This window comes from Myotis nattereri, assembly GCF_964212035.1.
Source record: "Myotis nattereri genome assembly, chromosome: 7".
NCBI classification, from domain to species: domain Eukaryota; kingdom Metazoa; phylum Chordata; class Mammalia; order Chiroptera; family Vespertilionidae; genus Myotis; species Myotis nattereri.
In genome coordinates, this window is record NC_138082.1 from 43,976,638 (window position 1) to 43,990,336 (window position 13,699).

The 13,699-nt window shown below is 38.6% G+C and overlaps 1 protein-coding gene across 1 annotated transcript in view; it reads left to right on the forward strand.

Annotated features, from left to right (window-relative positions):
- Positions 1 to 11,293, forward strand: part of GPR155 (G protein-coupled receptor 155) — a 41,900-nt gene extending 30,607 nt beyond the window's left edge. Inside the window, exons 15-17 of the mRNA XM_081095629.1 lie at positions 1,740 to 1,804; positions 4,279 to 4,416; positions 9,031 to 11,293. Of these exons, the coding sequence (XP_080951755.1) occupies positions 1,740 to 1,804; positions 4,279 to 4,416; positions 9,031 to 9,322 (495 nt within the window). The 3' untranslated portion in view covers positions 9,323 to 11,293. The remainder of the gene's footprint in view (positions 1 to 1,739; positions 1,805 to 4,278; positions 4,417 to 9,030) is intronic.
- Positions 11,294 to 13,699: the final 2,406 nt, after the last annotated feature.

Sequence of the window (13,699 nt, forward strand, 5' to 3'; positions counted from 1 at the left end):
CAGCAACAAGATGTTCCAAGCACTTTTTAAACTTTGTTGTGGTCTTAATAAGTCACTTTGGGAAAATGACTTACCTTCTCTGAGCCTTTAGTTTAGCCACTTAAATTGGTTTACATTATTTCATTTACATTTTGATATTTCTTGAACAATAGGTACTTAAATCTTTTCTAAAAATTATAAATTGGTGTATAAGTAAATGTTGGCCAGGTATAGATAGTAGTTACCATTCCTTGAGAGGATATAATATACTACCATTGGTAAGCATTTTATAATAACTTTCCCATTTAAATATTCACAGTACTTGCCAGGTAGACATTATCATCCTAATTTAAAAATTAGAAACTAAAATTCTATGAAGAACTAATACAATGGTGCTGTTGTCTTTATGTCATTATTAAAATGAATATTTAAGGATAAATGGCATTTTGCATTCTGGAAAAATGTCTTTTACGTGCAAATTTCAAAATTTGATTCTGTAGTCAATCACTTACTCTTAATTAGAGAATATTAGTCCCCAGATTGAGTATAAGGTTGATAAAAAGTGCTACTTAAAATTATTGGGTTTTCCTATGAAATCTAAAATAATTGGCCATGTGAGTTAGTTAACATTTATTGGTAGATATCCCTGCAAGTTTTTCCATAACTAATTTTTTCAAAATATTTAGAGCTTGTTTTGCCATTATTGTGACCTCAGGCAATTTATTACAGACAGACACGAGCATCTCAAGGGCCACTTGACGCCCACCGTACAGTGGAATACTAAGATCAGATTTTGTACCCAAGAACTATAAAATACTAGGTGGAAAAATCATAGCCTCACCCAGCATTTTGCATTTTTAAAGCCCACTCCAAGCTGAGCTGTCCCAGGACTAGGACTGGGAAAGCTTCACAAACAAAAACAAATGCCAGAATGTTGCGTTTGAAAGACTAGCCCCACAGCTATGGCTCAAGTGCTTCAAAGGAGGGAGAGAGATACCACAACCTTCCCACACACACACCCTGCACTCCCACATCCCATTTTTCTCTTGGGGATGTATTGAGTGTTGTAGTCAGATCATTCCCTTTTGGTTATTTATAGTTCTGGGTGAAGAAAGGTAGGTCCTCATGTAATATATTGCATTCTTCATCCCAACTCCCACCCACCCTCACTTAGATCCTTACCCCATTGTGCCTGACAGATAGCAGTTCCCAACCTCCTGTCTCCCTCACCTGATCACAGCTCATATCTGGTGCCAGTTTGCCTCATCACCTCCTTTAAAGCCCTTTCACTAAGCACTAGCCAGTTTCACTTCACATAAATTTTATTCAGTTGCTGCATTATATTCAGATACTACAGCATTTTTAAGTTCTGTAATTTCTGAAGTTTTAACAGAAAATTAATAAGGAAATACTTAAGTACAATGTGAAATATTTTTTCTTTTTTAAAAGGGAAAAACAAAGAAATAAAGCCCTAAATGTTTTCATTTTCTTCAGTAAGCCAGCACACACGTGTGGTTGCTCAGCACTGGCTTATATCACTCATCATGATTAATAGGACAGATGATGGGCAGAGGCAGCCAAATATCATACTTGCCTCCAGGCACTACATTTTAGAAGGTCTTCCTGTGCATTCTACTTAAAATGTTGCTTTAATCATACACGTTTGCTTCCCCAATCACTAAATTTGGTGGCTTCCACAATTTCTCTGTCTTGAAATGTTATTGTTGTATTCATAAAATCTAATTTTTTTTCTTCCATAGGGATTTATTTCCTTTGGCATCTTTGGATTGGACAAACATTTAATCATTCGACCTTTCAAAAGAAGGTAAATTTATTTGAAAAAAAATAATCTGTATCTGTAGATGCTGCCGGAGGAAATGAGGCCCTTTCATGGAGTCGCAAGGAAAGCATTCCAGGGACCCACGTATGGGAGGATAAGGCTTAGTGGTAAGGTTTATTGTAGAAAGAAAATCGAAGGACTGTCCTGGGGCAGTTCCGTCCTGCTGTGAATGAAGTCCAGCCTTGTCTTCATCAAGCCCAGACAAAGACCAGTGCCCAGAAATCCTGTGCCATTGGTTCAGTCCATGTGAAAGCTTAGTCCAGTTCCGCCTCTGTCATCGTCCAGCTAGCTTAGCTTCTGTTCCTGGCTGTCCTCCAGCTGGCGCTGTATCGGCATACACAGGCTCACACTTGGAGCTCATGAGGTGTGCCGGACCCCAGGTGGCTTCTAGGGCCACGTGGCTGCTATGGAAAGAGATGGCGGGAACAAATGGGGAGAGCCCGTGTTACAGAGGGAGAACTTTGTTAAGCTGATTCTATTACCTTGGGCTTGGTAAGGACTAGGCGCTTTTTCAAACTAACCAATCACCTTCCTAATCTTTCATGGGTTTCTGCTGGTTCCTCCCCCTAAGAAATGCATTTCCTGGATCTTTCAGGGTTCTGTGCCCCTTATCCAATCCAATCCTTTTCCCAGGCTTGGCTCTTACTGCACATGCCTCATAGTAGAAGCATCTCCCCCTGCACCATCGTGGCTTCGACTGGGCATATGCCCAGCAGAGGAATTTCTCCTGCTGTTTTATTCCTTCTCTGGAAATGACCTATAATGACCCATACTGCCCCTTCAGGGATTGGGTCCTGGTGCAGCAGTGCCCTGGGAAGCCTATGAACACTGCAGCTTCCTGGTGAAGCAGGCTCAGTGTCCGACTCAGCTCCCCAGCTGATGAGGCTTCTTAATGTCTGATTCCCTTTGCTCCCTTCCTTTATTAATATCGAGCTACCTACCCTGACATAAAGGTGATGACAAAGACACCTATTAAGATACTGGTATTTGTAAGTCTTTAGTAGCTAACTGCTGGGAGACCACAGAAAGTGTAAATCACCACCACAGAAAGGTTATCTGTTAATTCACATATTTGTTGTAAATAATTGCACAGAAGATATTAGAAAACTATTATCAATCTAACATTGTAATTTGCATTTTAATCAGAAATGATGAATGCTGGTTTCTATCTGTGCCATTATTAGCTTGGTGAAGAGTTACTTTGAATTCAGATTGGAAATTTCTTTATGAAAAATAATGAAGGGCGCCCTAGCTGGTTTGGCTCAGTGGATAGAATGTCGGCCTTTGGACCGAAGGGTCCCAGGTTCTATTCCAATCCAGGGCACATATCGTAGTTGCAGGCGCTCCCCAGCCTGGGCCCTGGTTAGGTTGCGTGCAGGAGGCAACCAATCGATGTGTTTCTCTCTGTCTTTCCCTCTCTTCCATTCTCCCTAAAAATCAATGGAAAAATGTCCTCAGGTGAGGATTAAAAAAAAAGAAGAAGAAGAAAAATGAAGTAAGAATACTCCAGCTTGTGGGTGGGAAAAATTGTGGGGGAGGGAGGTTTAAAAAGTCTTGCACTTCATTTGTTTTCAAAGTCAAAATTAGTAGAAACTATAAGTGCTAATAGAATTTTTACTACTAATGATATAAAAAGTGCCCAGCAAATGTTAACTGTTCTTCTCCTTGTTTTTCATCATCATTAACATCATCATTAAGATATAGTTGTTAGAGTCATAATCCTGTCATGGGAGACGAAAAGTATAATAGAAAAGTCACTGAACTTAGCAGCTTCATAATGTTAATCAATTAAAATAGTCAACAGAGCCAGGCCGGTGTGGGTCAGTGGTTGAGCATCCACCTATGAAGCAGGAGGTCACACCACATACCCAGGTTTCAGGCTCAATCTCCAGTAGGGGGAGTGCAGGAGGCAGCCGATCAATGATTCTCCCTCATAATTGATGTTTCTATCCCTCTCCCTTCTCTGAAATCAATAGAAAATATATATTTTAACTTAATATTACTCTGGGCTGGCAGAAACAGAATTGTTCTAAACTCCAGATTCCATTATGTGCCTTTTGGATACTGAAATTGGAAAATGATTAAATAAAATAATTGATCTCTGTAAATTATTTTTGCATTTCAAACAGTAGAATGTAGAATAAGAAACTTCATTTATGATAGAAACTGCAATGGGTCAAACATGTCTGGAGGTTATTTTATAAAATGTCCAGAACAATTTAATAAAATACCCCACTGCACCCCATCTTACTCCCACCCTAGCCTACTTTGAATAGGAAACTGAATGCAAGCTAAGTGTGTTTCTGCCTCAGACACTAATGATGTCTTGGTGTTGCAGATGACAGCTTTAGTAAATGACAGCTTTGAAGCAGCCATGTTGATGGGGTAATAAGCAGGACGGGTTCTCTCTCGGTGCTTTTCTTTCCTTAAAAACGGTCTCCTTCAATTTTGGTTTTCAGACTTGAATTTCTTTGGAACAATAAAGAAACAGCAGGAAACAGGGATTCTCCTGTTCCTGAGGAAATAAAAATGACCTGTCAACAATTTATCCATTACCACCGTGACCTCTGTATCCAAAACATAGTCAAAGAAAGAAGGTAAGTATAGGTTCCAGATAATTTTATTTTAACTGATAATTTTGGTTTGTAATGCAGTTGTGACTAACTACATGATTATTCTTTTTAATATCATATTTACATGCAAAAGTTAAAATAGTTTGGGTCGGTTTATAGTTTAAGAAACAGCATACTATCAGAGCCATTATCACTTTGATTTTTATAATTTTAAATGTCATGTAACTTCCTATTTCCTTAAAAACAGGAAAACTTTAGAAGGAACCAAAATGTACTTGAATATTTATATTCGCTTCATGTTAACTATTAGTGTCTCTCACAAAACTTTGAGATACATTGGATTTAGAAGTGATTTTGTATGCCCCAGCCCTAGTTATTTCATATTACTAATGATGCTGTCAAGAAAATGAAGTGAAATTTCTTCTCTTAATCAATTCTGCTGCTTGTTATTTACAGTAGCCAAGATATGGAAGCAACTCAAGTGCCCATCAATAGATGAGTGGGTAAAAAAGTGGTGGTACCTATATACAATGGAATATTACTCACCATAAACAAAAAAGAAATTTTAACATTTGCAACAGCATGATTAGGCCTAGAGGGTGAAATATGTCAAACAGAGAAAGACAAATACCATATGATTTCAATTATATGTGGAACCTAAAGAGCAAAATAAATAGGCAAACAAAATAAAAATAGTCTCATAGATATAGAGAACAGACGGATGGTTGTCAGAGGGAAGGGGAATTGGGGGACTGGGTGAAAAAAGTGAAGGGAGTATGAAGTACAAACTGGTGGTTACAAAATAGTCCCAGGGATGTAAAGTACAGCCTAGGGCAGCGGTCACCAACCTTTCATAGACCGCTGGCCTAGGCAATATATTCAGTAATCCTATATAATAAAGAGCTAATATGCAAATTGTCATCATGCCCTCACACCATGATGCCCTCAAGCCGTCACAATCCATCACCAGGAGGCGGAGTGCACAGCGGGCATGCGTGGGTGGCGGGCTGCATGCACAGCGAGGCGAGTGCAGGTGGGCGGGGACTTGATGCTGCGTGCGTGGTGCAGAGGTGGGTCCCAGCGGCTCCGTGTGGCCAGGCCTGGGGGTCCCATGGCTCTGCGTGGCACAGAGGAGGCAGGGCACAGAGGAGGCAGGGCCCAGCGGCTTCTCGCAGCGAGGTCTGGGGGTCCCGCAGCTCCACATGGTGTGGAGGCGGAACTCCCGGCTCCAGCCTACCACTTTGGGGCAGTCCATCAAGGAGCCCTGGATGGGTGGGCAGGGCCTAACTCTTTGGGACAATCGATCACGGGGTTCTCACACAGTGAGGGCACAGGCCAGGCTGGGGACAACCCCCCCTCCCAAGTGCATAAATTTTGTGCACTGGGCCTTTAGTCCTATGTAATAAAAGCCTAATATGCTAAGTGTCCGGCCATTCCTTCAACTGTTCAACCAGTCGCTATGATGTACACTGACCACCAAGGGGCAGACTCTCAGACCAGTAGGTTAGCTTGCTGCTGCGGTCCAGCTGATTGGGACTGGGCGAGATGGACCGGACACACCCTGGAGCCCTCCCGTGGTCCCTCCCCAGTCCTGATCGTGCACCGGTGGGGTCCCTCGGCATGGCCTGTGCCCTCTGGCAATCTGGGACCCCTCGCGGAATGTTGGAGAGCCAGGCCGAGGGACCCCACTGATGCACTAATCTGTGCACCGGGCCTCTAGTATTTTAATAACTATGTATTGTGCCATGTGGGTATTGAAATATCAGAGCAATCACTTTGTAAACTATACGACTGTTTAACCACTATACTGTACATCTGAAATTAATATAAAATAATGTTGATGTAAACTTTAATTGAAAAATAAAAACGCTTTACTCTTTAAAAAGCAGTTTTAGTTTCACAGAAAAATTAAGAGAAAAGTACAAAGATATCCTCCCACAAAGAACTAGACTAAAAAAAATTCATTCTCATCTTCAGAATTTTCTGTCTCTCACAGCATGTAAAATATTTTTTTAGCATTCGCATCACAGTTTAAATTAGCATGTGGAGGACAGTAAAACCACTCTTAACCTTGACCTGATCTTTCCAGTCATGTAGCCACTAGGCCACTGTGGCTATTTAAATGTGGCGAGTGTGATGGAGAAACTGAGTATCTCCTTTTAGTGCTTACTTTTAATAAACTTAAACTGAAAATTCACTGAAAAATTTTAATTCTGCTGCTTATTTTTCACCTCGAGTCCTAACCTTTAGTCTAAGGTATCACACTTATTCTTCTGATCCTCAAGATGTGGAGTATGCAGCAAGAAATCAAAAAACAAATGTTACCAGTTTTTTTAGTAGTTGTAAAAAGAGATTAAAAGCAAACCAGAAAACCAAATACTTTTGTGTCTATACTGAAAATTTGAAAATTACCATTTAGGATGATTTATTTACATATTATTATGCCACTGTATTTTGTAATAACCAGAAGGCAGCCTGGTCTAGCTAGTGGAAAGGGGACTCACTGGGCGGGCACTAACAGGGGGCTAATACTAGAACCAGTTCCTGGGTATGTCACTTACTAGCTGTGTGACACTGGGCAAGTTCAGTTCTCCAAACCTTCGTGTTCCCCTTTTTTAAATAGAGGCTGGGTCTCTGGATTGTTCAAGTTAGATGACAAAATCTATGGAATGGGCCTAGTCCAGTTTCTGGAAATGGTAAACTATGAAGAAAAGTTGGTTTCTCACCCTTAAGGGCCAAACACAATTACTTTTTAAAACTACTTAAGGGAGCTCCCCATTAGCTCTACCAGGCCCCTGTTATTGCCCACTATCAGGAAGCATAGCTCTTGCCATTTGCAGGACTGCCAGCTGCCTCAGTCCCGGGAGGCAGAATGGGGCTCCACTGGCATTGGCACTGCCCTGCAGCCTGCACAGTGGCACATTCTCTGCCTCTCTGCAATTCCATGAGCTGTGCTTTAGCTGCCTGATCAGTCATCAGGAAGCAAATATTATTCCCTTGGTGTTGGATAGAAAGTGTTGGGCTATAAATTAAAACTCAGCATGTAAGATGAATGCTCAGATTAAGGTTCTAATATTCAGGCTTCTGTTGAAAATGATGTTTTGGTTGCAAAGCATAAATTAAGATATTAATAAGTAAAATACTAATATCAATCTATCGTGATTTTATGTACTTGAGAAAATTTTTCATGTATATTAACCTCTTTTCTAATTTTCTTTTCTAGTTTTTATATGAAAATCTAATGTATATTCATTTGTGGTTAAATGTTTTAAGATTTTTGTCACCTATTCTTTATTTCATCTTGATTTTCTTTTTTTTTAATTTGTTTATTGGTGAAAGTATAACAGATGTCCCCTTTTTTCCCCATTTACCTCCTCTACCCTGCACCCACCCCTCCCAGGCCTTCACCATGCTATTGTCTGTGTTCATGGGCTATGCATATATGCATATAAGTTTCCCAGTCATTTCATCTTGATTTTCATCCACTGTTTCCTTCTGTCAAGCACTTTGGGTTTTACAGCTTGACTGAGGCTTCTAAACAGATTCATATTGCCTAATGCACATTTGTATGAAAATGTACAGAATTCGTTTGGTGTGTTTTTTTACATTTCTTTCCCTTGTTTATTTGTTTTTACTTGAGGCACCCCATATCTGCATTAGGAAGACCATTTTAATACATTTTAAAAATCTTAGATTTGTAACAAGACAGATCTCACTTATTCTTCCCTTGCTTCCTAATGCAGCAAGTTGCTGACATATCATCAGTAAATCTGTCTTGGCTGCTGAGGGCAAGAAGAAAGGCTATTCATGGGCAGTGTGATAAGCAGAAAATACAAAGATCATTTGAGTAGTTTAGTTAAAATTGTCCTTCTTAAGGAGCTTATAAAAATATTATTTAATGTTTCTGAGATAAATTATTTATAACTTTGAGTATAATTTACTAAATATATAATATTCAACTGTCTACAGAATGTATCTGATCATAAAAGGCCATCCTATATAATAAAAGGCTAATATGCAAATCGGCTGAACAGAAGAATGACCAGTCACTATGACGCACACTGACCACCCGAGGGCAGGCGCTCAATGCAGGAGCTGTCCCCTGGTGGTCAGTGTGCTCCCACAGGGGGAGCACTGCTCAGTCAGAAGCCCTGAGCCCGGCTCATGACTGGCAAGTGCAGTGGCTCCCCAGCAGCACTAAGGATGTCAGACTGCTGGCTTGGGAGCAGGCCTAAGCCATCAGTCAGATATCCCCCAAGGGCCCCCGGACTGTGAGAGGATGGAGGCCGGGCTGAGGAATCCCCCCCCCCCCCGAGTGCATGAATTTCATGCACCGGGCCTCTAGTCTACTATAAAAAGAATATTTATTTGTAGATGAATTTACATTATCTGAGTGGGTTTTGTTGGTTTAAACATTTCCGTTTTCACAGGCATTATTGGCATTTTTTCTCCAGTGGGTCTTTCTAGGGTTAGGCGAGTTAAACCCATTATACTCATAACAGTGTCATTCCTGCCACAGTTTTAACTATCATGCTGTCTTTCCCTGTCTCCTCCTATTTTTCCTTGCTTGTCTTCTATCATGCAGTGCTGATACCAAGTTTACAGACCATATGGGTGAATCATTCCTTTGACATACAGGTGTGGTGCAAAGACTTCGGCTGGGACCTTCTGTGGCTGTGACCTGGTGAACTGGCTAATTGAAGTTGGCCTCGCCTCTGACCGTGGTGAAGCTGTTATATATGGAGACAGACTGGTGCAAGGAGGAGTCATCCAACACATCACCAATGACTATGAATTTCGGGATGAGTACTTGTTTTACAGATTTCTTCAAAAGAGCCCTGAACAAAGTCCTCCTGCTATTAATGCAACCACAACCCAGCAGGAAAGATATAAAGCAATTGAGCATTCATCTCTATCGCCTAAGCCATAAGTTATGAAGGAGAGAACCTCACATGAAGTTGTATCAAGCCCCAGATCTGTTCTCTGACCCTCAGGTGCCTCTTCTGTAAAATTTGATGTTTTCCCACCCCATGCTAACATTCTGTGATTTTATGTGTATGTAAAACAAACAGGAAACTGACTTTAGGAAAAATAAAAAAATTTAAAGTTCTGAATGTATATAATAACTGTTAAATAATTATTTAAAACTAAATACTCCAACATTTTAAAACATTGCTTCCTACAGCTGTTTGGTATAATTTCAAAATCAATATCCAATTTACTAGTCCTTTAAATTGCCAAATTTGGCAGGTATATTGCTAGTAGAAAATGGACCTTAAATTATGACAACTTTGCACGTATTGATAGCACCTCCTAAAAAAGGATTTTGCTGGTTTTAATAAGAGGCCTTCTTATTATATTTTCCCCATTTCCTTGACAAATAGTACTCATTAAACTGGAAACACTATTTTTTAAGGTTCACCTTTTCTTGCTTTTCTATCCATAATACTAAACTGTGCCATTAGGAGAGCAATAAGGACTTCCATAAATCTTATCATCTACAAAATCCATCAACAGAAGTACAGTTTAATCTTTAACTTTTACGCTAAAAATAATAATTTGAGATTTGTTTAAATTTTATCAACAAAATTACTGCCATGTGATGTATCATTTTTGGCATTTGCACAAAGCATCACAGTGTGGAAGGCTAACCCTGTTACCTTATTCCTTGTAATTAAAAAGAAGAAAAAAACTATGTACTTCAAGCCAAGATTTTCAAATTCTAAGCCTAACATTCTACTTTTACATTTAGAATTTAGTCTTTCTTGTGTCCATGTATAAAAATCAATAAGTTTAAAGATTTCTAAGTGTTGCCCTCAGATAAGCTTTATGTTCCTTCAGTAAATTAAATCTATGCACATGATCTTTGAACCTCTACTTACTAGGTGTCAGTTTTGGTTTAACTTATTTAAAACATGTTTTAAATATTTATTTATCTCATACTTTCAGCATCTCATATATAAAAATCATTTAGAAAATAATTTATAGGGTTAAGTCATTTAATAAGTACTTTTTTAAAACCTGCATGGAAGCCTAATGTATTTAACAAGTACAGGCATACCTTGGAGATGGTGTGGGTTTCGTTTCAGACCACCACAATAAGGAAAATATTAAAGTGAGTCACACAAATGTTTTGTTTTCCAGAGCATATAAAAGTTATGTTTACCTTATACTGCAGTCTGTTAAGTGTGCAACAGCATTATGTCTGAGAAACAATGCACACACCGTAATTAAATATACTTTATTGCTATAAAATGCTAATCATCATCTGAGCCTTCAGCGAGTTGTAACCTTTTTGCTGGTGGAGGCTCTTACCTTCAATTGGTAAAAAATGCAGTATCTGCGAAGTACAATAAAGCAAAACTCAGTAAAACAAGGTATGCCTGTAAATACATTAGTGTGTGATATTAATCTATAGCAATTTTAAGTAATGATTAGGGAATGAGGATATTTTTCAGGAGAACTGTCTTGCTGCAGAACTTTTTTAAAAAAATATGACCACAATGTAACTCTCAATGCTCAGGAGATAGCATAAAACCTCACTGTTGTGCCAGTAGACCTTTATAGCTACAGCAATAGCGGTATTAACTCACATGCATGCAGGCAACTCAAACTCAAGTGGAAAATTTGTTGTGTTTGTAAACAAGTCATACTACACGTTCTGTTATTTGCACGAGTGGAATCAGCGGCATCTTTTTCCATGAGAGACATTAAAAGAAAGCCAAAAAACAAAACAAAACAAAAAACCCTGGGTTAAAATGATCTGCAGTTTCAGAAAAAGACGGCTTTTAAGAGACGTTTTTAGGATTAAGATTATGTTAATTTTATTAAAATGTTTGTAACTTTTACTCTCTCACTGACAAAGCAAGTTTCTAAATAAAAATACCTATTTCAACTTGCATTGACAATGTCTTTTCTTTGAGTAATCTGAATAATGCAGAAGCCATCATAGAGGTATTTTCTATAAGTTTTTAATGTTTTCTTAAATGGGTCTCCTGAGATTGTTCCATTCTTTGTCATCCTGTGGGATCTGTGCACAGGCCTTGCTCAGTTATGCACTCAGTAAACTCTTTTTATTGACTCACATATTTCATAATTTTTAACATGCAGGGTCACAGCTGGAAAAATTATGATACAATTTTGATTAAAATTTACCACTTGTATGCTAATCTTCAACATGATCAATTGTTCTTTTCTTTGTTCTCAGTGAGTAATTCCATGACTAGCTTGTGCTTAAATATCAATATTTTTAGAATAAGGTCAAGTGTACTTGGCATTTTCAGAATAGCAATTAATCGTAAGTTTCTAAAGAAAAATGTAAAACTATTATTTAACATGTTTCCCATGCAGCAGAATATAGCTCTTAGGTTTTGTCCCTTCATATCTCACATTATGAAAAATACTATATTACTTTAGACCACTGGACATAGATAGTCAAGTGATGAATGATGGTTAGAAGCACAGTTCAGGATCAGAAATGTTATCACCATTCTTCAGGAAAAGATAGGATGGCAAATTTATACACGTGGTATGATAAAAGCTGGAAGTAATTAAAAAGAGAAAACATTCACTCTATAGTACCTGTTTTTGGCAAGTTTTATTAAGTAGGCAATAATTTTACAAAATTCTAGACTGCATAATTATTTCTAGGGAAAAAATTTTTTATTGAAGATTAATATATAAATTAAGGTTTTCATCAAAGATTAAATGAGCTTTCTCTAAAATACTCAGTTTATTAGATTATTTCCTTGATTTATCACACAATTATAAATAATAAACATCATTTAAGGGTTGGCCAAAAAAAAGCTAAATTTTAGCTACTACATATTTGATTTTTAAGAAACACATGAAATGTAAGAAAATCTTAAGTTTTCTAAAATATACCACAAGGCATTAACGACCCACATAAGTACCAAAGCCCAAATACCACACTGGATTTATAGAGTGAAAGTGTCCTAAATTGTTTTATAAATTAATTTACATAACCTTATAATAATCCTTGTCTTTATCTGGGGAGTTCTTATTCCAATTTTGAATATGGGAAAAGGCAACAGGTTGATCTGAGACTTATCAAAGGCTACTAAGTTGTACAGACTGATTATCTACCTAATTTTCTTAATTTTACAGATAGAGAAGAGGACTGTATGAATTTCCATCAATACTTGAATGTTCACTTAACAAAATATTTATTGAGCTTGTGCAGACAGAATATTGAACACTGAGCATGCAACTGTGGGAAAAAATATGGTTCCTATCCTCATAAAGCTTCTATTTTACTGTGAGAGAACAGATGTTAAATACATAACAGTTATGATCAGGATCACCTGTGGCTCTGAGTATCTGTAACAAGAAACCTGACCTGGTGTGGTGTGGGGAAAACTTCCCGGAGAAAATCATGTTTCAGCGAAACTCTGAAGGATAAAAAGAACTACTTATATAAAAAGGAGCAAATGAAATGAATGGTGGAAGCAGAGAGTACAGCCATGATATAGAAACTGGGCACATTCAAGTAACTGAAAATGCAACATAGCAGAAATTTTAAAAAACAGTGGCTTCCAGTCAAGATAGTGGCTTAGGTAAATGTGATACTAGAATCCTTCCACAACCACATCAGAATTGCAACTAAACTACAAAACAACCATCATTCAGAACTGCCTGAAATCTAGCTGAAGTCCTTCAACTAAGGATTTCAAAAGGAAGCCACATCAAGACTGGTAGGCGGCTGGCCAGAGTTGCTTAGTTGGTTGTTGTTGGAGCATCATTGTCCTATGCACTGAAAGGCTGCCAATTCAATTCCCAGTAAGGGCACATGTCTGAGTTTTGGGCTCATTCCCTAGTTGGGGCGTGTATGGAAGGCAACCAATCAATGTGTTGTTCTCTCTCTCTCTCTCTCTCTCTCTCTCTCTCTCTCTCTCTCTCTCCCTCCCTCCCTCCCTCCCTCCCTCCCTCTTTCTAAGCATGTCCTCAGGTAAGGGTTTAAAAAAAAGAAGACTGGTAGGCATGGCAAAGATGCTGTATGATTCTAACTATATGATATTCTGCAAAAGGCAAAACTGGAGACAATAAGACCTGTGGCTGCCAGGGGTTAGGGAGAGGGAGGGATGAACAGGTGTAGCACAGAGGATATTTAGAGCAGTGAAACTGCTCTGTATGACACTATAATTGTGGATACATGTCATACATTTGTCCAAGCCCATAGAAAGTACAGTACGTGAGCCCTAATGTAAACTATGGATCTGGGTGATAATGATGTGTTAATGTGAGTTCAGTTACAACGACCATACTACTCTGGTGTGGGACTATGGGT